This window comes from Ursus maritimus, unplaced genomic scaffold (genome assembly GCF_017311325.1).
Source record: "Ursus maritimus isolate PB19 unplaced genomic scaffold, ASM1731132v1 scaffold_20, whole genome shotgun sequence".
Lineage (NCBI taxonomy): Eukaryota > Metazoa > Chordata > Mammalia > Carnivora > Ursidae > Ursus > Ursus maritimus.
In genome coordinates this window covers 30,713,143-30,740,347 of record NW_024424453.1, presented here as the reverse complement: position 1 = coordinate 30,740,347, position 27,205 = coordinate 30,713,143, and the positions used below count along the sequence as shown (strand labels likewise).

The following is a 27,205-nucleotide window of genomic DNA, read 5'->3' as shown; positions in this document are numbered from 1 at the left end:
CATCGAGTGCCTACTGTGTACAAGAAAACTCAATCAGCATGGAATGAAAAATTGATAAGTAAAATTATGACTTTGCAGAGCAAATGTGTGTATATCTAATTTTGAATTTCAGCCATGCTATTTTTACATTACCTCTTAATCCATTGTTCTCCTTCTGTCTTATTGTTTATTCTTTCCCTTTTCATTTCCTGTCTCCCATCTATATCATTGTGCATTGTGTTAATAACCCCTTTCGAACTTTGAATAATTACCTTAGATGCCCAATAATAAATAGGGTTGCAGAGTCACATGAAATGGACCCTAAATCATATCCTCAGCATCCCAGGCCCCTGAATAGCAAATGCCATTTTCTCTAAGGGCTAAAAACATCTTCATGGGCCTTGCTGTAGGCTCTGATACTTAAGGAAATCTTTCTTCATGATCATACTTGGACAACAGACATCAACCCTAACTTCCTAGCTCTTCTGGTAAAAGCGACATCGGAAGGAGTCATTTTTATGGAGAACTTTATGTCTCAAATTCTGGTTGTTCATTCGTTGGAGATCTCTGCATCTGAGGGAGGCTCTTTTTCTTTAGCAGGAAGAACCAAGCCCCCCTGAGGCTGTGAGGCTGATCTCTGAGGTCTGGGGACACTCATTCTGCTGTAGCTCAGTGATCAGAGAGCCCCAAACCCTGGGGCGTTGCAGGAGCCTCCAGCAAAGCTCACTCTCAGCCACGCAGAGCTTAGGGTCACTTGTTTTCTGCCTCCATCTGAGAGGTAATCCACCTTTCTCGATTATTAAATGGTTGTGAGTTGTTGTCTATTTCTGAAAACCGAAAGTTGGACCAGATAGGGGGGTCCTGCCTTCACTGACCTTAAGAGTATCTCTTTCTTGGATCCTTTAACAGATAATATGGAGACATTGGTGACATGTGCTCAATCCCACTTGCCCCCCTCTGTGCTCATCTCCCACTCTGTTAAGTAAAGCCAGCTGTGGGATCTGTTGTGGGTCCCAGAGACGTGGAAGATGGCATCATTCCCACTCATAGAACCTGGTGAATGGAGATGCCTGGCTCTTACAGACGATAGATATCTTCTAGCTGGTTCAGTCTTGCAGACGGGGTTGCTCAGCAACCCGCTCATCCCCCCAGGTATCTTGCCCTGTTTTATGCAATTATATCAGCCACTTCCATCTGGCCCTTCATTAGCACCCCACCTACTCACTTTCAAATGTCACTTTCTGTTTAGGAAAATCCTCTTTGACCTCACAGGTCCACAATCGACTGGCTCTTCTCTAAATTCTTATGGCTTACAGCAATGCTTCTCAAACTTCAAAATTCACCCAAATCACCTATTGGTTTTGTTGAAAGGCAGATTCTGATTTGGCTGGTCTGGGATGGGGCTTGGGATGCTGAATTTTTAACAAGCTCCCTGGTGATTCTGAGGCTGCCCATCCAGGACCACACTCTGATTAATAATGGACAGAAATTGAGGCTCTTGAAAGCCATTCACCCTCAGATGAAGGAAGACCGTGAAAAGCCACCGATTAACAGACTTTCTTATAGACTGTTTAGGAAAAAAGTGTTTCATGGGAACGGAAGTAAAGGAAAAGTGACCTGGGGCTTTCTTGTTCGCCCCAGGAGGAGAATGAAGAGAGGAGGCTAGGCAGGGAAGAGACTCGGTTAATCACATTCACAGGCACAGAATGAGGCAGGTTTAATGATATTCAAAGAACAAAGCAGAGAGCAAATGGGAAGCTAAACACTTTGCAGTGGGACTGAAGGGTTTTAAATATCTCAAGAAAAGGCATCAGTGAGCTAGAAAAGAGGAAATAAAATATAAGAAAGAAATTGGATTAATCAGATGCAAGAAGCTAAAGAAAAACATGATGAGGAGAAAAAGAAGAAAGAAGAAAAGGTTCCTGTCTCTGCCCATACACATATTTATGATTTAATTTCTTCCTGATTTCACTGGGGCTCTTTTCTCTGTTCCTTCTTCCTTCTCTCTTGCCAGCTGAGGCAAAGTGCTTTATATTTCAAAAGTAGTCGTATGAGATAAAATCAAAGTTAGGGGAGAAAAATGGGCTGGCTCTGTCATTTCTTGAACATGTTATAAAAATTCTTTGAGGCATTTAGGAGAATAGCTTGTTTTGTTTCCCAGACCCTAACTAACAGGGCCTTTTATTTTGGCAGGCATTTTCTGCTTGGCTGAATTTGGACTTTGAAATCTGGAAGCATAGTTGAACGTGGAATCATGTTAGGCACCATTTCTTTAAAGGATGGTAGCTTTAAAACAACTAGGTTCCATAAAACACTCGATAAGCCTGGTCTTTCTGGTATCCTGTGGCACTTACAGTTGCGACGGTGCCAAAACTGGGCTCCTGTGAGAAGTGTGTAACTGATCAGGTCTCTGTATATGAAATAGTAAAGGGGATCAAAGATCAGAGCAAATCCTTTCTAAGAGAAGCAATTATAACAATTCTGTCTGTACCCTTCAAAGAGAACCTCAGCAAATCAAAGTCAATTGAGGGCCCAAATTCTTATTTTCCAATAATTTCTGAAGTAGAAGTGAAAACACACTTCATGCAATCTCTGTTCTTTGTTCTTAAGGTTGCCTGTGTGCTATCAGTGATCCTTTGAAATTTGAAACCAATTTCACCTCTGACAGCAATTATACCATATAAAAACTGGACTTCTTAAAAATATTTGATGACTGTATTTTCACAAATGTTGTACCACAGTGTGGCATGGCTTATTTCACTTATTCATTAAGATGAGTTCGAGTTTTTCCTTCGTTTTAATAAGAAGACGCTCTTGGAGTAGTTCTCCATGAAAGGCACTTATCAAGGAAAATAGGTCAGTTCGGCATTAGCTCTAGGTTGCAAACACACACACACACAACAGGAAAAAAATAAAGAAGCAAAATGAGCTATTGAAATACCTACTGATATATTTGAGAAATTTAGCTTTTACTCTTTTTTAAAGTGTGAGTTCTTTCATGTGGCTTCTTAGATCTCTTTCTTTAGGAAACTGGAGGTCACCAAATCATAGCACTGTTAAAGCTAGATGAGAACTTGGAAGTCATCCAAGCCAACAGCTCCACTCTGAGATGAGGAACCTGAGCAGGGCTGGACTAGGGGGAGGTGGGTGTGGGACCCTGAATGCAGAATTGCAAGGGGTATTTGGTCTTAGCTGCTGGTCGCTCCTGCTCTTGCATGAGCCGGAGAGTGACTACCTCCTTCATTGTGCACCTGGGCATTCCTCCTGCCTCACCCTAGTCATAGCCCTGAAACAGATGCCATGGAAGGTTAAGGTCACCTGCTGAGTTGTTCAAGGCTGCTTCTTTTCTCCTAAGCTGGCTTTCTGAAATTTGAAAGTGGTATCATGTTTAACGGAGAGGATTTGATAGACTTTTATTTCCAAATAGTTTTCTAAATAGTATTGTTTCATTTGTGGTAATCCTGTTTCTTTCTATCAGCTTCTCACGAACTGTTAATTACCTTCCACAAGGAATTTGATGACCTGACTTCAGAGAACCTGCCTGAGTCTCAGCCCATTCCTTCCTTGGACCTTGACCCACTTGAGTCAAGTATAGAAGACACCATAACTGACCTTGGAGATCACGGTATGAGTTTGCATCAGTATTTGGAAGGGTTGGCACGTGGGTTGGTGTGGCTGACCCTCCAGTAGGCCTGGCTGGCCTCTGAGAAAAGCCTTGGATGGTTGTGACCACCTTCCATCAGTTTGCCAGAGCTGAGCTGGGACCAAGATAAAAAGCAGAGAAGCCAAGGGATTTGTCTGTTCTCTTCTATCTTCTTTGTAATAGATGAAGATGAGTTAGAAACTCACACCAGGTGAGAAACCTCTTCCACATGAGTTAAACAATATCATCATTAACTCACTCCGGAATAGTGTAGGACTGTGAATGCTCTGAAGTACGTACTGTTTCCTTCTTCTAGAAGTGATTTCCCTGGCCTTAATAAATTTAAAGTGAATAAATGAAGTCAGGCTTTGGAAAATTAACTATATGAATATGCAGTCATTACCAGAAGAAAAATGCTCAGAGCTGTGACCCAGATGGGAGAGAGCATAGCTTAATGGTTGAAAACATGAATTTTAGAGTCAAAAGCTGCCCCCATCAGGGAAACCGCTGGCAACTTCATCTTTATAGATCTCAGTTTCCTTATCTATGAAAGGAAAATAATATTTCCTTTAGGGCTTGTTGTGAAAAGTAAATGAGAGTAAGCATGTGATGTGCCCTTGCGTCAGTGCTCTTGCGTCAACACACAGTAAGAGCGAAAGAAAGGGAAACAGCTTATGACCCCGGGAGAGAGGGTTATGACCGTGGGGGCCATCTCAGTCTTGTACCACCCTCCCCAATGCCTAGGACAAAATGCCAGGAATAGGGTAGGCACTCAATTAAATATTTCTTGAATGAGTGAATGAATGATATGTTAGTCTGGCCCTCTGAGAAGCAGATGTCAAGATGGGTATAAAAGTGGAGGATATTATTAGGGAAAATGTCTGCATAAAAGGCATTAGGAAAGGAGCTGGAAAAGGCTGAGAGAACCATCAAACCATGGTTCAAGTCATGTTCCAAATGAAAAGAGAGAGGTTTGGTGGATGTGTACTGGTCTGCTAGGCAAACGGAGGCAACTAAGACATCAGGAAGTCTATAAGCAAAGTCAGCCATCAGGGGCTTGCCTTAGTATCCCTGCTGTCCTTTGGCAGTGGTAGTAGCCTCTGAGGGAATGCAGGGATGGATTCCAGAACACAGCCCTGGGGCCCTTGGCCAATTACTCTCCTTGTAGTGGGAGGTCTTTGAGGAGCATCCTTATGGCTGCACAATGGTATAACAACTCTCTTGGGCAATAGTTGAGTTCTCTTTCCAAACTGAGAGTGAAGGTAGTGAAATTTGGATTGATGGGTCATCTCAGCCCAAATCTGCATTTGAAGTCTTCCTGACCGAGCTTTTAGAACTTGTGCTGCCTCTTTCACCTGTAAGGAAACTAGCACCTGAAGCTCTTTAGGTTGGCATTTACCAACTTTTAAAATGTTGTTGTGGAAGCCATCTGGTAACAGGTGTTACTGACAAACAAATATGTATATCAGATGGATTTGCATCTTAGAGCCATTTTAGGTATTTCTTTAATATATTGTTATTTTCCAAAAATGAGACTTGGAAGCACAGAAATATCCCATGGGCCTTTCTTTCCAAAAATATAAAACTGAGAGTTAGGCCATTGGGTAGCACTTGATTTGGATGGCTTGTGCTTTGCTGTAAGGCAGAGCCATCACTGTGTATAAAGAGGAAGCCCCAGAACAGGATATTGAGTGGGTAGTCTGGGATCAAGAAGTCTGGGCCCGGCCTCTGGGTCTCAAGTAGGAAAAATACTTACTACTCATTTCATAGATGAGAAACTAAAGACATTATGTAATTTGCTCAAGAACGCAAAAGTGCCTGCTTTCTAGAGCAGCACCCTTTCCATTTTCCCCAAAGTGTATGGATTTGGAGGTGGTGGGTAGCAGCAATAGGTTCTCAAGAAGCAGACAAATGAGTTGGACTTTCAAAAGGCAGAGTCTTTGTGTGACTCTATGCTAATTTTTGTGAACTGTAGTAGTCAAATTACTCCTAAGCTAACCTTGACCACAGGTCGCACCTGCTACTAGGAGACTCACGCTGATATCCTCCTTTGTCTTTTGTCATGGGGGTTTCAGTATGGTAGACCAGGCATTGATTTACCAGCTGAACTGGAAATGGTCAAATCTACTCCTTTGACGACCTTATTTATGCTATAAGGAAACACTACTTAGATCTCCCATCATAAGCTGTCAGATCCAAAAAACACATCATTGTTTTAGTCGGGCCAAATGCCTTGTAAAATACGTTAAATAGTCCCCTGTTTTTTCCTTCCTGTAAATTCATAGTTTTCTAAATTGGAAAGGAAGGCCTAGAATTATGAAAACGTAAACTTTGGGTTGATGATTGATTGGAATTGTGGACCACTACAAGATTATTAGTGATCATATAGCTGAGTTGTGAAATTTTGAGATGTGAGACTTCAATTTGTTGATGAATTCTGAGGTGGTTATTTCCCTCATTCTCTTTGCCTTTTAGAAGATTTGACTCCAAACTTTTAGCACTCAGAGAAAGTTTTCATTTGTTTATTTTTCATCTAGCATGTATATGTAAAATAAAATTACACAGTCTTTTTTTGAAGCTTCTACACCAAATGTTTAATCAGTCTTTGATGTTGAATTGAAAAATTCCCTCTGGGATGTGAGGAGTTTGTTGCAGAGAAAGAAAACAGAGTAAGACGTTATTTACATTTGATATGCATTTCGTTGACTACTGCTGATTTAATCTAGCTGAAGTCATGGATAACCATTATAATCAAATGAGAAAGCACAACTGGAACATTAAAGAAATTATCCCTACCTAACCCCTTACATGTAATACTGATGATTTCTTGCACATTAATTTCTGCCAGGAATTTCATTGCATTTAGCCTTATTTTCAGCAGCTCCCAGTTGAGTCGCAGAATAGGGTTTCTTTCAAAGCTGAATAGCTTGAGGCTCATGAGCTTGGTGCAGACAGAGCATGGCTCTCAATCCACCTGTTCAGATGCTAAAGCTTCACTGGAGTAGGCCTTGGCTGCCCGCCCATGACCTGACCAGTTGTCACTTAAGTACGCTTTCAGCTACTCCTAGAGCAAGTCCTCAGCCCCTTCCCTGTGCTCAGAGAAAGCTCTGACCTCAGGGGGGGATTGTCCTTTGCTTGCGTATAGGAAGTCCACATGGCCTTTGCAGCTGTGGGCTATGCTCTGTGACTTTTGGTGTCATCTCTTCCCTTTAAATGTCCAAGTGGAAATAAAGTGATTTGAACTCTGTTAGACAATGATGTATTTTTACTGTTTTAATTTTAAAAATGAAAACATTTACTGACTCTGCAATTCTACCTCTAGATAATTACCTAAGAGAAATGAATACGTGTCTCCAAGAAGATCTGTACACAAATGTTCTTAGCAGTTTTATTCATAGTACCAAAAATAAGAAGTGTTAACCAATAGATGAATGGGTAAACAAACTAGTTTATCCGTGTAATATAATACTTCTTGGCAATGAAAAGGAACAAACTATCAATACACACAACAATATGGATGAAATAAAAAATATTGTGCTGAGTGGAAGAAGCCACAAACAAAAGAGTTCATATTGAACGATTGCATTTCTGTGAAGTTCTAGAACCAGCAGCACTTATCTGTAGTGACAGCAATGAAGCCAGTGGTTGTCTGGGAATTGGGAATTGACTCAAAGGGCACAAGGGAACCTTTTGTGGTGATGGAAAACGTTAGTACCTTGATTGTGGAGGTGGTTTACCCTGATGTATATATTTGTCAAAACTCACTGAATTCCATGCTTTAAATGAGTGCGTTTTATTTTCTATCAATTATACCTCAATAAAGTTGATAAATTTAAAAAAATATGGCTAAGATAGCCAGAAAAAAGGAGAAAGGAAAAAAACGATAAAGATTAATGCCTCACTCTGTGCTTTCGCTAATGAATGAACAAGAGACACTGGAGAGGTCGTGGAAATAGAAGGTAACTGCGAAGATCTCTAGTATTACTTGGGACACAAAATCCTTAGTCCAGATAGTGATCATGGAGTTTTCTTCTAATGTCAGCTGAGCATTATTGCCTTCCACAAGGAATGTTAACAGAGTTTTGGGGTCTTCTCTCCGGAGGAAAATTGGCTTAAACATGATGGGCTGGGATCCCTTAGCTCCTCTCTTCAGTCTTTATAGTTGGAGGTGTTACACTGGTGTAGCAGGAACCCATACCAGCAAGTCTCACAGACCTCGTGTCCTCTGAAAGCAGCCCGAACATACTAGAACAAAAAATAACAGCCCGGACTCCAAAACCCAGCCCAGAGAAGCCAGTAGAGCTGCCTGGCTCATTAGCCCTCAAAGAGGACTAAGTGCTAGGGGTCACTTCTATATTCCTAGATGTCCCATCACTCCCAGAGCTTTAAATGTCTTAAAGACTTCATTTATAAATATAAATTGAGGGTGGTTTCATTTCAGATTTGTCACATATAACATCGAGTTACATTTGCATTACATGGTAGTTTCCACCTGACTCTCATATTTACATCCAGGAATAAAGGCTCCTGCAGACACTCTCTAATTTCCTTGGCTCTAGAGGATAATTCAAATGAATCTAATATTGAGTAAAGACGTGCTGATTCTCCACCCTGAGGCATATTTAATAATTTAGACTGTTACTTCCATAGGAGAAGCTGGGTAGGTGCCTCTAACTGAAATTTAAAGGATTGTATCCAATTTGAAAACTTGAAGTGGATGTAGAAAACACCTGCCCGACTGGCCACTTCACTACTGTGTCCTAAACAGGCAGGAGAGAAGTAAGAGGGAAATCAGTCCCCAAGAACATCAGTTACACATAGAGAAAATCAGCACCTATGGACATCTCGAACTAATTTTCTCTCCTGCGAAAGCTGTTATGTGATTCCATGGTCCATCCCCTTCGCCCAATATAAATTACATAGTAGTTATTATACCGAAGGTGCTGCTCGTGGGCCAGAGAGCGTGCTTCAGTGGCCTTGCTGGGCCTGTCATGGGTCATGTTTGGAATGAATCAATTAAGCAGAAAATTAAATAAGCACCAATCATGGTTTTAAGGTCAGATAAACTTCAGAATAGAATAGACTAACCCCCCCCCTGTACTGTGGACTTCAGACAGCACTTTGGACATACCAAAGGATGGTTTTTCTTTGGCTGATGAAATTATTTTCCGTGCCTGGAAGTTTCAGAGCTGTGCTCACGGCTCCCGCACCCACCACCAAGAGAACATTGTTCTGACGCCGGGAAGGAAGTGAAGCTGTCACAGAAAACTAATAGAGCTGGAGGGGATAGTGCTCGCTTCAGGTCAAATAACCAACTTTGATTCATATGCTAATTTTTTGAAGGGATTGAAATATTTTCCTTGGGTGTTTGTTTAGGCCAGGCTTTAATTTAGATATTTGTGCTAGGAATTTAAATGTGTCTTCTCTGATCTTCATAGAGGGGCTGTTTTGTGGCGGCGAGGGCCACGGCAGTATCAGCCACCTCCTGTGTTCACTTGTCGGAGCCTTTTTTGGAAGTGAAGTAGCACATCTCCCAAACAAACAAAAAAACCTTTCTGGCAAGGAACTGTGGCAGCAGCACCTAATACCTTCTGTCATTCATGACTAACAACATTTTCCACTGCCTTCTCTTCTTCTCTCGCTTCAAAAAAAATTCAAAATAGACAAATAGGAAGCCTGCAGAAAGGTTCAAAGTGATTGTCATGTTTCATAGTAGCGTGTCTGTGTGCGAGCAGTGTAATGAATTTGACTTATTCTAAAAAAGTCCATTTTCCCACATCTGTCTGCAGAAAGTGATGTTTGTGACATTGCCAGCATTTGCAGCTCACCAGTTAGACTTGTCCCTGAGACTGTGGGAAGAGTTCTTTATAAACTCATTATTCTGCACATTGCTATCCACATGTGAGAATACATTTTTAGAAATGTGTAGTATAATTCTACATACCTAGCTTCACAGCTAACCGTGTCTTTCCTGCTCACCCCTAGGCCTCTCCCAGTTTCTTTTCTGGCCATGGCTCCTTTAAATTATTAATGGGAGTTCTTACTCTTAGAGATTAGCCAGCTAAGTACATGTTGGAAGATGAGTTGAAGATGCCTGCAGGCTTTCACTGCATTTTGTACCTGGGCATTTGGGGTTTTAGAGAGAGCAAAGTGACTTTACCCATTTTATATTTCAGATTCATTTTTCTCTTGTGAATCTAGGAAAAGTGAACAAACACATCCCCTCTCTCCAGCTTAACCCTACATGGCCTGCTTTCCTGGCTTCACCCAGCTTAGAACTAAATGAACTCCCTTCCTTCCCTCCACCTTCCATCTCCTCACAACCCCATTCTAAGAGGTAATAATTTAACGGTTGGCATAAGTGGTTGCTTATGAATATATGGTCTCTAGCTATATATTTAGCCTCCTTTTATTTGTGAGATTCCCATTTTGAAGAAGACTAACCTTTTGTGTTCATGGTGTGCTTGATGAGAGATTTTAGTGGTATACCAGAGAGGGCTAGAAAGTGACTACTAGGGGGTTGCCTGGGTGGCTCAGTCAGTTAAGCGTCTGCCTTTCGCTCAGGCATGATCCCAGGGTCCTGGGATCGAGTCCCACGTTGGGCTCCCTGCTCAGCGGGGAGCCTGCTTCTCCTTCTACCTGCCGCTCCCCTGCTTGTGCTCTCTGTCTCTGACAAATAAATAAATAAAATTTTTGAAAAAGTGACTACTGGTTAAGAAAGAGCAAGTTTTGGAAAGTTAAAACAATTTTTCCCCTTAGCCCCATTAGCTCTGTGTCATTGATGACGAGAGTGGGTCAGTGCCCTGATTGTGCAAGTGTGTTTAGAGGCTACATTTGTACCTCTTCCCGGAAGGCCATTGAGCCATCTTGATGTTGTTCCATACCTCACCTCTTACTTTTTACTCTCAGTAAATCATAGTCCTATGAATGTTGATCACACAACTCAAAATTCCACTAAATAGGCATCATGAGAAAAGCATATGTTTCCCATGATATTGACAGTATTCCTTGATTCCAGTTCATGGCACTGCTGAGAAGCACTCACAGTACAGAAGCGTGTCACAGCACAGCAGCTGGGAGCCAGTGGGCTAGTCCTTCGTGCCTCAAAGCATGGTCTGGGGACTGCGTCACTAGCATCCTGAGAACTTGTTAGAAATGCAGAATCTCAGGCCCTACCCTAGGCTTACTGCATCAGAAGATGCAAAATCCCAATGATGTGTGTGTGCATTCAAGTTCGAAGAGCCTGAACTGGACTCTAAGCTCAACAAGAGTGGGGACTGTGTCTGTCTTGTTCTTTTTATTCCCACCTGCTGAAACAGTGACTGGCTCTGAATTGGTGCTTGGTAAATATTTGTTGAATAAATGATTAAATCTAGGGGAAAATTTCTATAAGAATACTAACGCTTTTTGTCATAAACAGCATACATTTCTTGCAGAGATGGATTCAGTTGGGGAAAGAGTAGAATAACAAGTTGCCAGGAGAGGCTAATTTCTGTGCATTGGTGTTCTCTTTAATTTTTGCTCTTTCTTCTCAAGGGAGATGGTAATCTCATTTTACCAGATGGATCCTGGAAAGAGGAAAAAAAAGGAAGAGTGTCAGAGATGTGGGGATGGAAATCCTCCATGCATGCTTTTTGAGTCCCATAGCCATTGCCTCTTCCTTTATGGATACCCCTCCAGTTAAATAACCTCTAATGTAAGCCACCAGTGTGCGAAAATAGGCTTTCTTCTTCTGCACTACCGATAGAACAGTATTCAGTTGAAAAGAAGTGGTCACATCACCACAAGGTAATCCTCTCAGACTCCTTTGTGTATTTGCTAAGTGTACACATGTAACAGGAATAAAGGGGTTTTATGAAGGATAGTCTGTGTTACAGGTGCACACTCGTCTCTTTTGTTTGCATCAGCTTAGTCTCCCCATGGAATCCATGACAGCACTTTACCTAAGACAGAGCATGAGCAAATGCTGGTTGGTGGATTACTCTTAGAACAGGGTTGGTAGAGCCTGTATGTGGAAATAACTCTTTAGTGGTTTTATTGGCTGGGTCCTCTGGGAAGCAGACACTAAGACAGAGAAGTATAGGAGATGTATTGAGGGTAATTTCTGTTGAAAGAAAAATGAGAGTAAGATCAGGAGTAGACAGAGAGAGTCTCCAGCCTGTGATGCAGGTCTGACACCTGTAAGAGGTGAGCAGGAAGGAAAGAGGAGTGGGTAGGAAGAGCCTCAGACCTCACTGTAGCCCCGAGGCAGCCTCAGTCAACCCAGTGGAGAGTTCTGGATCAAAGATTGTCCATAGAGGAACCCTGCGCTGGGCAGAAATACTGTGCCCTACTATCCCTTCCTGCTCAACAGATGCTCAAATGCTGCCGCCAGAGGCTGTCAGCTCTCTGCATGCTTTGCAGCTAATCAGCAGTTTCTTGGAAGGACATCCCTCCATAATTGTGGACAGACACCCCTCCATAAATGCCCCACGACTCCAATGAGGCAAGTCATCCCATATGCTTGAGATGAATAAAGTAGTATTTGAATAAACAATCTATAATTCAGTACTTTTCTCTAACTCAGGGTAAACTTACCTCCAGTATATGCAAAGGAAGAATGACTCAAACTTCTGGAATATCCATAGACATGTCACAAAACTCCACTAGACTGGAAGCTGCTGGTGTACCTGATAGAGATTGGGAGACAGACTTGGTCTCTTTCCCACTTCTAGCCATTAACCAGCTGTGTGAACTGGGGCAAAAAAAATTATTGCCAAGCCTCAAAATTTCTCATCTGCATAATGGGAATAATAATACCCAATTTTCGGGGGTTAAGGGAGGAATAAATTAGATGGTAAGCAAAGAACTTTGCACAGTGCATGAACCAGAAAGTGCACAACCATCTCTCACTAAAAAAAAGATACAACGTCAAAGCAAGTTGCAATATTTTCTCAAGTTCCACATAATACCTCTGAATTGGTGGTAAGTATTTCAGTTTTTAACTACCCAGGAGACCTTCTGATTAGAGCTTAAAAACACCTTCACCAGATTAATTACGTATGATTTGGAATATAATACTTTTATTTGCTCTAGTTTTTGTATTTATGAGAAATATAAAATTGCTCAGGCTGGTTAGTTCCTCCTGTCAAATTATAGTTTAATTATGCCCATCTGGACCAATTAGTTTAGCATCAAAAAAAAAATTATCTTCTTTGTCAAGACCGTGGACAGCCCACAGAACTCAAGCCAAATTCCCAGAGATTGTGTGCCCTCTTTTGGTGCGTCAGGAATGCCACTGTTACACCCAGAAGTAGGACCCGGAACAAAGTTCGTTAAAAGATGCTTCTTTGCCAGCCATCCCATAAACTGGCAGCTAAAATTTCCAGCTATTTTCCCTAAATACATTATAAATGTAAATATGTTTTGTACTAAGGAGCATAATAAGGGCAAGAATATACATTAGTTTTCCACTGTAGTCTCATTTGGGATTTAGGCCAAATTCAGATGAAAATAAAGAGCTTGGTAGGCATAACTATGACTTTTGCAATGGAAATACTCAGGTAATACATGCAGTTATTTTAATAGAACTCTGCTCTGGGTTTATAATGAAATTAGGAAGTTTTTCTGAGACACAAGGATTTGTTCTATGCTCTTACCTTGGAGACTGTATGTATAGTGACCTCCTGGTTTTAGACAAATTGCTCTGAAAATTTTTTCTATTTTCCCTTTAGTAAGAATATAAAGAAATTTCAGCAGGCTGAACAGATTTCTAATATGGGGAAAGTCTGTACTCATTTCGAATGTATTATTTTGCCTCCCTTAGGGCTGCACATGGAATTAGAATATTCCAGATATGATTTTATGTACATAATTAAATCATTCGATTCTTACCACAAATCTGGTAGACAGGCTATATTTATCTTAAAGAAGGATATAATGGCTTGTTGAAGACAGTATTTTTTGACTACAGTATGCTACAAACTATAAGGTGCCTTCGGATATCTATAAGAGATTTTCTTAAAATAAGAATTAATTGGAGCAAATTCTAGGTTATCCTAATAATATAATTCTCAATCCTTTTTTTTGTAAGTGGGAGTTGTGGTTAGAAGGCTAGTGTTGTTTGTCTTGGATCTGCCCCATGAGTTGGTTATGCCTGTGATGTCATTAATCCTATCAAGAGGGGAGAAGGCAGGCTCGGTGTGACCCGCCAGTCTGAGGGGCCATGGCTCAGGTTTGTCCGTGCTCAGGAGAGAGCAGGTCTTCATAGTCTGAGTCAGGATACCGTAAACACAGGAGGCTGAACTGGCCACTGCCTCTTCAAGGTGACTTTGTTGTATGTACTGAGTCCGGGTTTTTCAGTTGGGCTGCTTATCAGGATCCCTTATGGGAATTTAAAATATATAAACACCATAGTCTCTGTCATCTTAGACTTTGATTTAGAAGGTTTACATCAGTGGTTCTACATCACGTGGAGGGTTTGTTGAAACAGATTGCTGGGTTCAGCGGGACGCAGGAGCCGGCTTACATTGACTCATGGACCCTATTGCACACATCTTCCTGTCTCGTGTTCAGTGATAGCACCTGGGTAGCTTGAAATCAGCTATGAGTGAGTGAGTGCTTGCACCAGGGAAATTGGCAAATGCTGCTAATCAGAGCTTTCCTCAAGAGCCAGTTGTTAAACCTTTACCAGCACACCACTGGCAAGGAGCCCCACCTCCAAAGCTTGTGACTTAGTAGGTCTGGGATGACGCCCAAGAATTTGCATTTCTAACAAGTTTCTTGGTGATGCTGCAGCTGGTTTGAGGAGCACATACTAAGAACAATTTGTCTAGAATTATGCTGTCCAATTTGATAGCCACTAAATCACAGATGGTTATTTGAATTCAAATTTTAATTAATAAAAATTAAATAAAATTTAAAAATCCTTTCGTCAGTCACGTTAGTCACATTTCAAGTGCTTAAACTAATATAATGTTATATGTCAATTAGACTGCAATAGAACTGGGGAGGGGGGTGGAATGCTTAAGATTCCCATGTGGTTAGTGGTTACAGTGTTGGATAGCATTCTTCTAGAACATTTCATCATTGCAGAAAGTCCTTTTGGGCAGCACTGTTCCAAGAAAAAAGCTGCACACTTAATTTTTTTTTTAAAGTTCTACAGGTTATTCTGGTGGGAAGTCTGTTGCAATAATCACTACAATTATTAGATATTGAGCTTACATTTCAGCTCTCTAAAACTCAAACTCACAAAAAATTTTGTGTTCCTCATTTTCCATTTCTTGAGAAGGAAGGATTGATTTGCTAAAAATCCTCAAATACTTGACAACATGTATTAATGACTCTTTTTTATAGGTGAGGACAAGGAGGTAAGGATGAAAGAGGTATTGTTGAACTGGGACCCAGCCTCAAATCCATATTTATTTCAGCCCAGAAGTTTCTCCTCTATGCTGTGACAGCTCTCTGCTAAATAGAAAAAATTAGTACAGGTGTTGATCATAGTCCTACCTCCAGATTGTATCAGGGGCCAGCAGGGAGATACCATTCCAGTGGCTCTGACAAAATGTATGGCAAATGAAAGCCTCAGAGGTCTTTCAGACTTTATCTAATAACAGCTCCCTCCCAACAGTGAAGGACACGAATCGCATTTATTGGAAAACAGTTGATCCTATTAATGAATTAGAAGTGTTCAAACCAGCAGACTACATAAGACTGAAGAGGGGATAGAATTTAATTCCAGATGAAGTGTCAGGTGAAACAGTTAAGTCATTAGTGACATCTGTGGAGCAAGCCAAAACCTGAGTTAGGGTTACACAAGGAGACAGAGGTCTGATAGTTGGACCAGGAAAGAGTTGGCCTGGGACGCCAGCTGGTGTGGGTTGCCTCTTGTGTGTTGTTGGGCAATGGTCTTTTTATTCCAGCCTGGTTTATAGAAGCACGCTGTGTGAGTTACCGTCTCCACGATGCTTGTGTGGCCTAAACAATGTCCATTTACTTCGGTTCCTATGTAACTGAGATTTTATGTTCTTTACAATGATCACAAAAATTGCCAGTGGTATTTCTTTTTCCTCTGAAAGATTTATTACAATAGACTTTCTTTTCTCAAGTGACAGTTTGCCTCTGTGAGCTTCAAAAGCTGTTGCATTGCCTGGTTCTGTAGCAATCTCTTCAAAACTACAAAAAAAAAAAAAATCTCTTCTTTCTGAGCTTCTTTTTAGGAATTCTGGAACTCTTCCTTTTAGAAATTTCCCACTGCCATTATCCTTATACCTTTGTAGGCACCATTATACCCTTTTTCTTTTGTATCCTAATTGATCTGCCTGCTCCTAGGAAATTTCCTTTCACATCCTTCAGCAAAGCATTCCCTGAACACCATTTTCATGAACAGTCAACCTTCCACAAATATTTATTGGGTGCCTACTCTGCTGGGAAAAGAGAATACAGGATACAGTAGTAAGCAAAACAGACTTGGTTCTACTCTTATAAACCTATAGTGAAGTTTTCTTCTACCCAGAAGCCTTTAGTTACTTCCTAAAGTGGGTTGAATCGTGGCCCCCCAAAAATATGTCCACTTGGAACCTCAGAATGTGATCTTATTTGGACTAAAGTTCTTTATAGATGTAATTAAGATAAGGATCATCACATGAGATTACTCTGGATTATGATGGGCCCTAAATCAAATGACAAGTCCTTTGAAGAGAAAACAAGACAAATACACTGAGAAGACTATGGGAGGACAGAGGCAGAGATTGTAGTGATGTATCTACGAGCCAAGGAGCACCAAGGATTGCCAACATCCAGCAGAAGGTAGGAAGGAGGCATGCAACAGGTGCTCTTTTTGAGCCTCCAGAAGGAACCAAACCTGCTGGTACCTTGATTTCAGACTTCTGACCTCCCACATTGGGAGAAAATAAATTTCCCTTGTTTTCAGCCACCAACTTTGTGGTGCTTTGTTATACCAGCCCTAGGAAACTAATATACTTCCTTTACTCTTAGAAATACAAACTCTTTCATCCAGTTTTCAACTAGTAATCAAGAGATCAAGTTACATAGTCAGGCTTTCTGGGTTTGAGTTCTGGATTTGTCAATCACTAACTATATAACTGGGTCAAATTACTTAAACCTTGTGCCTTAGTTTCTTCATCTGTAAGATGGGAATGAATAGTATCTATGCCATAGCATGGTTATGAAGAATAAATAAAATTACATATTTAAAACACTCAGAACAGTTGCTGGAATGCTTAATAATTATGGAAATTTTTTTAACCACTGTATTACTAATGTTTGTTGATGTTAAAAGCTTACACAGCCAATGTAAACTAGTGTGCTTTTTCTCACTCCTCAACTCTATCACTTTATGTCTCTCCTGCTCTTGATGACATACTGCCTTGTGTTTTTATTGAACTTTCTGTATTAATATATAAATCAACAAATATTTACTGAGGATCTGCTAAATTCAAGGTATTCTGCCAACCACTTTGGAAAGCATGTTATTAATATCACCAGGAAATATAGAATCAGGAAATAAATGGTATGTCTACATTAAGGTGATCACCAATAATTTTGAAAAAAAAATGGGTATAATTCTGAAGAATAGAGAGGAATGAAGAGGTTATCTCAAATAGGAATCTTCAGGAATTTTTCCAGTACCATTAATTGAAAAACTATCCCTAACACTTTTTTTAAAAAGTTGTATTTTTACCAATATTGTAAATGTTTGTGATAGGTAGAATAATGGCTTTGCAAAGATACCCATCTTCTGATTCATGGAATTTTTGAATATGTTACTTTACATGGCAAAAGGGAATTGAAGTTGCAAATCTAATGACTTTAAAACAGGGAGATGATCCTGGGTTATCTGGGTTGGCTCAATATAATTACAAAGGTCCTTAAAAGTGCAACAGGGAGGGCAGAAGAGAAAACCAGAGACATAATAGTATTAGCACTTGACTTGACATTGCTGGATTTGAAAATGAAGAAAGCTGGGGGTGGAGGTGTGGTGTTGTGTGTGCAACAAGCCAAAGAATGCAGGCAGCCTCTAGAAACTAAAAAAAGAAGGCTTGTAGAGCCTCCAGAAGGAATGCAGCCCAGATGATACCTTGATTTTAGGCCCCTTCAACCCATTTTGGATTAACGTCTAGAACTGTAAGATAATAAACTTGTATTATGTAAGCCACTACATTAGCCATAATTTGTTAGAGCAGCAATAGAAAAGCAACGTGGTATTTTTTCCCCTAGGTATTAACTGTAATTTTACTTGAAATTATCAAATGAAAAACTGAAATCGGGTGATTGCCGAACTTGAGATAAATGTTTCTTTACCACAGAAGATATTAGTTACTGGGACGCCTGAGTGGCTTAGTTGGTTAAGCATCCAACTCTTGGTTTCGGCTCAGGTCACAATCTCAGGGTCGTGGGATAAAGCCTCGCGTCAGGCTCCATGCTCAGTGTGGAGCCACTTGAGATTCTTTCTCTCCCTCTGCCCCTCCCCCCACTTGCACAGGTGCTCTCGCTTTCTCTCTAAAATAAATAAATAGATCTTTAAAAAAAGATATTAGTTACTAGAATAATTCTTTAAGGATAAAAATGATTATAAAAAGTGTGTGAAAGCTAGAGTCATTATGGCATTTATTATCTATGTGTGTCACTTTAGATAATTATTTGTTGAATTCCTGTTCTTCCTAATGAGGAAGTCAAAACAGTAAGGCTTTTCCAATGTGACTTACCTCCCAATTTTAGCTATATCTTGTTTTTACATTGTTAAAGTTTGTAATTTCATATTAACTACATTTTGTTCTTAAACTGTAATTCCTGGATCCTTATTCTTTAAAATAAGGAGATTTTCTTGGAATTTTAACTCAAATTAAAGGCTTCAGTGAACCTATCAAACTTTTTTACCATAGCTTCTTCATTCCTGAGTTCCTAAATTTATTTGTTTGCTTATTTGTGTTTTTACTGTTTTGTTTTAATTTTTTCGTAGTAGTCTCTTATAATCTTTTGTATTTCTGTCATGTCAGTTGTTACTTCTCCTTCACTTCTGATTTCATTTATTTGGATCCTTTTTTTTTCTTGATGAGTCTGGCTTAGGATTTATCAATTTTGTTTATCTTTTCAAAGAAACAGCTCCATGGTTTCATTGATTTTTTTCTATTGTATTTTTTTAGTCTCTGTGTCTTTTATTTCTGCTCTGATCTTTATTATTTCCTTCCTTCTACTCACCTTGGGTTTTGTTTGTTCTTTTTTTGCTAGTCTCTTTAGGTGTAAGGTTAGATTGCTTATTTGAGTTTTTTCTTGTTTTCGAGGTAGGCCTGTGTCACTATAGGTTTCCCTCTTAGAACTGCTTTTGCTGTGTCCCAAAGATTTTGGACCATGTATTTTTATTTTCATTTGCTTCCATATATTTTTTTATTTCTTTGTTGACTCATTGGTTGTTTATCATGTTGTTTAGCCTCCACGTGCTTGTGTGTGTTGCAGTTTTTTTCTTGTGACTGATTTCTAATTTCATATCCTTGTGGTCAGAAAAGATACATGGTATAATTTCATTTTTTTAAAAATTTATTGAGACTTGTTTTGTGGTCTAACTTGTGATCTACTCTGGATAATGTTCTATTTGCTCTTGAAAAGAATATGCATTGTTGTTTTTGAATGGCATGTCGTAGATACGTATATATGTTATGCCCATCTGATCTAATGGGTCATTCAAAGACACTTATTTGATTTTCTGCCTAGATATGGGGTGTTAGAGCCCCCTACTATTATTTTGTTACCATCAATTTCTCGCTCTATGTCCATTAATATTTACTTTATGTATTTAGGTGCTCCAGTGTTGGGTCCATAGGTATTTACAATTGTTACATCCTCTTGATGGACTGATCCCTTTATCATTATGTAATGCCCTTTTTTGTCCCTTGTTACAGTCTTTGTTTTATTATTTTGTCAGGTATAAGTATTGCTACCCTGGCTTTTTATTTGTTTCCATTTGCATGGCAAATGTTTTTCCATCCCCTCACTTTCAATCTGTATGTGTCTTTAGGTTTGAGGTGCATCTCTTGTAGGCAGCATATAGATGGGTCTTGTTTTTTTATCCATTCCACCACTCTGTGGTTTTTGACTGGAGCATTTAGTCCGTTTACATTTAAAGTAATTATTGATAGGTATGTACTTATTGTCATTTTGTTACTTGTTTTCTGGTTGTTTCTGTGGTTCTTCTCTGTTCCTTTTTTCTTCTCTTGCTCTCTTTCTTTGTGGTTGATGAGTTTCTGTAGTGTAATGTTTGGCTTTCTTTCTCTTTATTTTTTGTGTATCTATTATAAGTTTCTGGTTTGTGATTACCATGAGGTTCATGTATAACATCCTAAGTATATAACAGTCTATATTAAGTTGATAGTTATTTAAGTTTAAACATGTTCTAAAAAAAAAAAAAACCCTTTTTTTACTTCCTCCTCCGCATTTTATGCGTATGCTGTCATATTTTACATTTTTTATTTATAATTTTCTTATGTCTAATTATGGCCGTTTCTTTTCCACTGAAAGAAGTCCCTTTAATCATTCTTATAAGGCTGGTTTAGTGCTGATAAACTTCTTTAACTTTCTTTTTGTCTGGGGAACTCTTTATCTCTCCTCAACTCTGAATGATAACCTTGCCAGATAGAGTATTCTTGGTCATGGATATTTTCCTATGAATATATCATGCCACTCTCTGCTGGCCTGCAAAGTTTCTGCTGAAAAATGAGCTGATAGCATAATAGAGTTTTCTTTGATGAAACTTTTGTTTCACTCTGCTTTCAAAATCTACCTTTAAACTTTGACATTTCAATTATTATGTGTCATGGTATGGACTTCCTTGGGTTCATCTTATTTGGAACTCTGTGTTTCTTGAACCTGGATGTCTGTTTCCTTTCCTGAGTTAGGGAAGTTTTCAGCTATTATTTCTTCAAATAATTTTTCCGTTCCTTTCACTCTGTCTTCTTCTGGGACCCCTATAATGGAATGTTTGTTTGCTTGATATTGTCCAGGAGATCCCTTAACCTATCCTCATTTTTAAATTCTTTTCTCATTTTGCTTTCAGCTTGGGTGCTTTCAATCACCCTGTTTTCCAGATCGCTGATATGTTCTTCTGCATTTGCCAATCTACTGGTTGATTCCCTCTAGTGTGTTTTTTATTTCAGTTATTGTATTTTCTGGCTCTGATTGGTTCTTTTTTATATTTTCTATCTCCTTATTGAAGGTCTCACTGAGTTCTTCCAATCTTTTCTCCAGCCTGGTGAGTATCTTTATGATTATTCCTTTAATTTTTTATCAGGCTTATCTCTGTTTCATTTGGTTCTTTTTCTGAGGTTTTGTCTTGGCCTTTGTTTTGGAGCATATTCCTTTGTCTCCCCATTTTGCTTGGCTTTCTATTTGTTTCTCTGGATTAGGTGGAAAAACTACTCTTCAACGTGAAGAAATGGTCTTGTATATGGTTGTTCCCTATGTGTATTTGGTGAATTTCACTGGCTGGCTAGAACTCGCTGGTGTGGGCTGGGGGGTTTCAGGATTCTCCATGCAGTGGGTGCCCTGGCAAGATAGCTAAAGCTGAAGTGGGTGTAGGTTGGGGTAGTCCCATGGTTCTATGCACAGAGGGTACACTGGAAGGATAGCTAAACCTGAAGTAGATGCAGGTCAGGGGGACCCAGGGTTCTAAGCACTGAGGGCACCTGGCAGGACAGGTAAAGGTGGGTGCAAGCTAGGGGGTCCTGGGGCACTCCTCTTAGGGGCACCCTGACAGTACAGCTAGTCTTTAATTTTAATTTTTTAAAATTTTGCTTCATTGTTGTAAGGACAATTAACATGACATCTGCCTTTTTGGATGTTTCACTGTACTATAGTATTGTTGATTGTAGGTGCACTGTTATGCAGCAGATCTCTAGAACTTATCTCGCATAGCTAAATCTTCATGCTCATTGATTAATAACTCCCCATTTCTTCCTTCCTCCAGCTCTTGGCAACCACCATTCCACTCTTTGATTCTATGAATTTGAGTATTTTAGATACCTCATATGAGTGAAATCATGCAGTGTTTGTCTTTCTGTGACTGGTTTATTTCACTTAGTGTAATATCCTCAAGGTTCATCCATGTTGTTGCATATTATGAAAATTGATTATGTTTTCCAAAATTAAAAAAAAATTATTGAAAAGAGTGGCATTGTTTTACATTTTTTAAAAAAGTGACTTAATAGAAGGCAGCTGGATTCTCATAATCTGCTTTGCATTTAGATTTATCATGACATCACATGTCATAGAGTGTCTGGAAAACTCCACCATGCACTCATGAGAGGATGAAAGCAAAAATAAGCAGATAAGGGGCGCCTGGGTAGTGCAGTTGTTAAGCGTCTGCCTTCGGTTCAGGGCATGATCCCGGCAATCTGGGATTGAGCCCCACATCAGGCTCCTCTGCTGGGAGCCTGCTTCTTCCTCTCCCACTCCCCCTGCTTATGTTCCCTCTTTCACTGGCTGTCTCTCTGTCAAATAAATAAATAAAATCTTTAAAAAAAAAAAAAAAGGCAGATAAGGTCTTAGTACTGTTATGAAGGTAATTTAGATTTTGGACTCCCCTGAAAGGGTCTGGGGGACCCCCGGGGCCCCTGGACCACTCTTTGAGAACTATTCTTCTAGGCATGAAGTGAGACACTGGAAGCCAGCATTAAGTATTCCTGGATATCATGAATAATTTCTCCATTTGTATTGCCCTGTTAAACAATTTTTAATAAACTGGCATAAAGGATAATGAAGCAGCAGGATCTCCTTTCAAGAATATGGTGCTCTAAGGTAGAAAACCTACTCTATTTGAATTTCATGGGTGTGAAATCATTAATAAGCAGAAATGATGTCGCCAGTGTTATTGTAACAGCCATAAAAGCTGCAGTCTCACTGAGATGATACACTTTTATGCTTTAATGGACATTATTTTATGTGCTAAGTAGGTGGATGCAAGATCTTGAGGGGCCTCCTGTGGGGATAATTGTGTGGTGAAGTGTATTCATTTACTTATGGATTTACCCCCAAAGAACTTGGGAGTTTCTGAATCAATCACCCAAACACTTGGCTCCAGCATTTGCTAGGCATAGCAGTTTTCACCACCGAGGACTCCCAAATAAGATGCAAATTGTCTGATAAATTATTTTGTATTACTCTTTCACTTTTCAGAAAAATAGTCCTTGGAGAGCTGTAGCATCAGCAAATGCAATCAGTGCTTTAGAGCAGGTTGATTTTCAGTTGTTATTGTCACGGAAATAAAACCTTCAGACACCGGGAGGTATGGTGACAGTAAAATGTGCTCTTTCCCTGGAGGCCTGGGATTTCAGAGCATACCTTCAGGTAGATTGTTCCATGTCAACATTGATAAATTACACATATAGCTATCTCTATTTTCATCTCTCTAGCTACAGTCTTAGATTAATATATTCCTATTTTGTTTAATTTTCTCTTGGGAAGATATGAAATTATTTTTAGTCAAATGGCCTATGAAAAATTAGGTGCATTAGACAAAGGTGTGTAATGTACTAATGGAATAAACACAGTTCTACTTTTCTAATTTTGAGTAGAATACACAGAAAAAACACAGATAGGCCCAAATTTATATATATTTACATATACCTCTTCCGTTGTCAAGATTTATTTGATCCTGTTAAGTTTTCTGGGGGCTTTTTAATAGGATCCTATTAATTCAGATCCTAAAGTCAGAAATGCGTAACATTGTCTCACTTTAACATTAATAATTTTCTTCCTCCCTGTTGTTTAAAATAATCATTTTCATTTGATTGAGGGAAGCAACACAATACTTATGCTATTTGCTTTGTTGCATTTTTATAAATTTGTCCTTTCTTGTTAAATATTTTGGTAATAATTATCACACCAATTTAACTAAGAATTTTGCTTGAGTTTTAAATTGGGTTACAATTGATTAAATAGGAGAAACCAGAACCATTTATAAAATAAAAATCTATTTTTGCTTTTTGTCTGTCTTAGAAATTTTCATCCTACCAGGGATCATGCAATTAGATGTATCTTCTTAATTTTGTTTTTTACACAATAAATACAAAGCAAGAAATCTGCATAGTATAGTGAGAAATCAAGAGATACAGAATAAGATCTGACGCTGAGTCCAGGCTTCCTCCATTGGCTGTACGACATTAGACAAGTCCTCTAACTTTTACAAGTCCCAAATTGTCATCTATAAAATGGGTTCTGAGAATCCATTCCCAGGCCACTCACAGAACACCCCAGCTGCCCAAGGCTAAGCAGCCAGTCCTCACCTCACCTAAAGTGTTACACCTGCCTCTGGCTAGTCTCTGGCCTCTGACTAGTTCATTCTCTATACAGCTGCCAAAATGGTCTTTAAGAATGTAAATCAGATCACAGCTTTGTAGTACTACTTGAAATCCGGCAACATGATGCCCCCAGCTTTGTTTTTCCTTTTCAGCACTTCCTTGGCCTTCTCTGGTTCCACACGAATTTAAGGGCTGTTTGTTCCAGTTCTTTGAAAAATGTCATCGGTATTTTGATCGGGATAGCATTGAAAGTGTAGATAGCTCTGGGTAGCATGGACGTTTTAACTATGTTAATTCTTCTGATCCATGAGCATGGAATATTTTTCCATCTTTTTGTGTCTTCTTCAATGTCTTTCAAGAGTGATTTGTAGTTTCTAGAATATAGATCCTTTACGTCTCTGGTTAAGTTAATTCCAAGATAATGTATGATTTTTGGTGCTATTGTAAATGGGATGGATTCCCTAATTTCTCTTTCTTCAGTCTCATTGTTCATGTATAGAAATGCAACTGATTTCTGAGCATTGATTTTGTATCCCGCCACATTACTGAATTGCTCTATAACTTCTAACAGTTTGGGCGTGGATTCTTTTTGGTTTTCCGTATAGAGTATCATGTCATCTGCGTGATATTTGCTGTAGGCTTTTCATAGATGGTTTTTATGAGATTGAGGAATGTACCCTCTATCCCTACACACTGAAGGGTTTTAATCAGGAAAGGATGCTGTATTTTGTCAAATGATTTTTCTGCATCTGTTGAGAGGATCATATGAATTTTGGCTTTTTTCTTGTTGATATAATCTATCACACTGATCGATTTGCGAATGTTGAACCACCCTTGCATCCCAGGGATGAATCCCACTTGGTCATGATGGATAATCCTTTTAATGTACTGTTGGATCCTATTAGCCAGGATCTTGTTGAGAATTTTGGCATCCATATTCATCAGGGAAATTAGTCTGTAATTCTCCTTTTTGATAGGGTCTTTGTCTGGTTTGGGGATCAAGGTAATACTGGCCTCATAGAATGAGTTTGGTAGTTTTCCTTCTGTTTCTATTTTTTGAAATAGCTTTAAGAGAATAGTTCTTCTTTGAATGTTTGGTAGAATTCCCCGGGGAATCCATCAGGCCCTGGAATTTTGTTTTTTGGAAGGTTTTTAATCACTGTTTCAATCTCTTCATAATTAATTGGTCTGTTTAAAAAATCAATTTCTTCCTGTTTCAGTCTTGGTAGTTTATAGGTTTCCAGGAAGGCCTCCATCTCTCCCAGGTTGCTTAATTTATTGGCATAAAGCTGTTGATAAAAGTTTCCAATAATCCTTCCTGTTTCATTGGTGTTGGTTGTGACCTCTCCCTTTTCATTCATAATTTTATTAATTTGGGTCCTTTCTCTATTCTTTTGGATAAGTCTTGTGAGTGGCCTGTCTATTTTATTTATTCTTTCAAAGAGCCATCTTCTAGTTCTGTTGATCTGATCTATTGTGCTCCTGGTTTCTAATTCATTGACCTCTGCTCTAATCTTGATTACCTTACACCAGTTAGAATGACAAAAATTGACAAGGCAAGAAACAACAATTGCTGGAGAGGATGTGGAGAAAGGGGATCCCTCCTACATTGTTGGTGGGAATGCAAGTTGGTACAGCCACTCTGGAAAACAGTGTGGAGGTCCCTTAAAAAGTTAAAAATCGAGCTACCCTATGATCCAGCAATTGCACTACTGGGTACCTACCCCAAAGATTCAGATGTAGTGAAGAGAAGGGCCATATGCACCCCAATGTTCATAGCAGCATTGTCCACAATAGCTAAATCGTGGAAGGAGCCGAGATGCCCTTCAACAGATGACTGGATTAAGAAGATGTGGTCCATATATACAATGGAATATTACTCAGCTCTCAGAAAGAACGAGTTCTCAACATTTGCTGCAACATGGGCGGGACTGGAGGAGATAATGCTAAGTGAAATAAGTCAAGCAGAGAAAGACAATTATCATATGGTTTCTCTCATCTATGGAACATAAGAAGTAGGAAGATTGGTAGGAGAAGAAAGGGATAAAGAAAGGGGGAGTAATCAGAAGGGGGAATGAAGCATGAGAGACTATGGACTCTGAGAAACAAACTGAGGGCTTCAGAGGGGAAGGGCGTGGGGGAATGGGATAGGCTGGTGATGGGTAGTGAGGAGGGCACGTATTGCATGGTGCACTGGGTGTTATACGCAACTAATGAATCATGGAACTTTACATCAAAAACCAGGGATGTACTGTATGGTGACTAACATAATATAATAAAAAAATTATTGTAATAAAAAAAACAAAAAAACAAAAGAGGGAAATAAAAAAAAAAGAATGTAAATCAGAGTTTGTTGTTGCTTGCTTAAAGTTCTCCTGTGGCTTTCTGTTGTGTTTCGCATACAAAATAGAAAATCTTTCACACGGCCCCCCTTCACCAACTTCACCCAGTGTTATGATCCATCTCATTCCTGTGATGGTGACCAGCCATCCTAGGTTGTCTGGGACTTCTTCAGTTTTAGCACTTAAAACTAGAATGGTTGGCTACCCTACTCCTGATGGTCCAGCTACACTGGCTTCCTTTCATTTCCTTGTGTGCCCACATCTTGCCCACCTCAGATGCTTTGCAAATGTTGTTTCTTCTGGAGGCCACATCATTTTATCTCACTGTGTACCTGGCCTATGCCTATTCATTCTTCAGGCCTCAGTTCAAATGTCCTGTTCTCAGAAAATCCTTCCTCAGCCACAGCTGTAGATTAGAGCCTGTGAAAGTAGTAGAAAAATACATATTGTGCTCTGCCTCCAGTTTGTGGCACAGAGCTCCTAAAATCCTTGTAGTTCCCTAAGTGGTAAGAATACTACGAGCATCTTTTGTTCTACTATTTGGTCTTTGAGCCTAATTCATGAGGCAGAGTTCCTAAATCCTTTGGAATTTCCAGAGTGATAAGAATGCCTTTAGTTCTGGTGGGATGACTCTTGGTGGGCTCCTGGATTTGAAGGAGAGGCTGCTCCTACCTCCACCATTTGTAACTGCTTATTGTCTATAGCAGAGGTGGATAAACTTTCTTAAATGGTCAATAGTAAATATTTTAGGCTTTGCACACCATACCATCTCTGTCACAGCTACGCAAATTTGCTAGTTTAGAGAGAAAACAGCCATAGATGGTTTGGGCTATGACTGTGTTCCCTAATTTTGTTGACAGAAGCAGGGAGCCCAGACCTGGCCCACAGGCCCTAGTTTGCAGACCCTTGGTCTAAGTCATTTTCTGCCTATTGTCCTTTGGTTCTGAGAATAT

At 39.6% G+C, this 27,205-nt stretch overlaps 1 protein-coding gene across 4 annotated transcripts in view; it reads left to right on the top strand.

The window, feature by feature from the left end:
• Positions 1 to 27,205, top strand: part of NEK11 (NIMA related kinase 11) — a 245,475-nt gene that overhangs the window by 114,253 nt on the left and 104,017 nt on the right. For all 4 annotated transcript variants that reach the window (XM_040636821.1, XM_040636818.1, XM_040636820.1 and 1 more), the window contains one exon: positions 3,490 to 3,604. In XM_040636821.1, the coding sequence (XP_040492755.1) occupies positions 3,490 to 3,604 (115 nt within the window). The remainder of the gene's footprint in view (positions 1 to 3,489; positions 3,605 to 27,205) is intronic.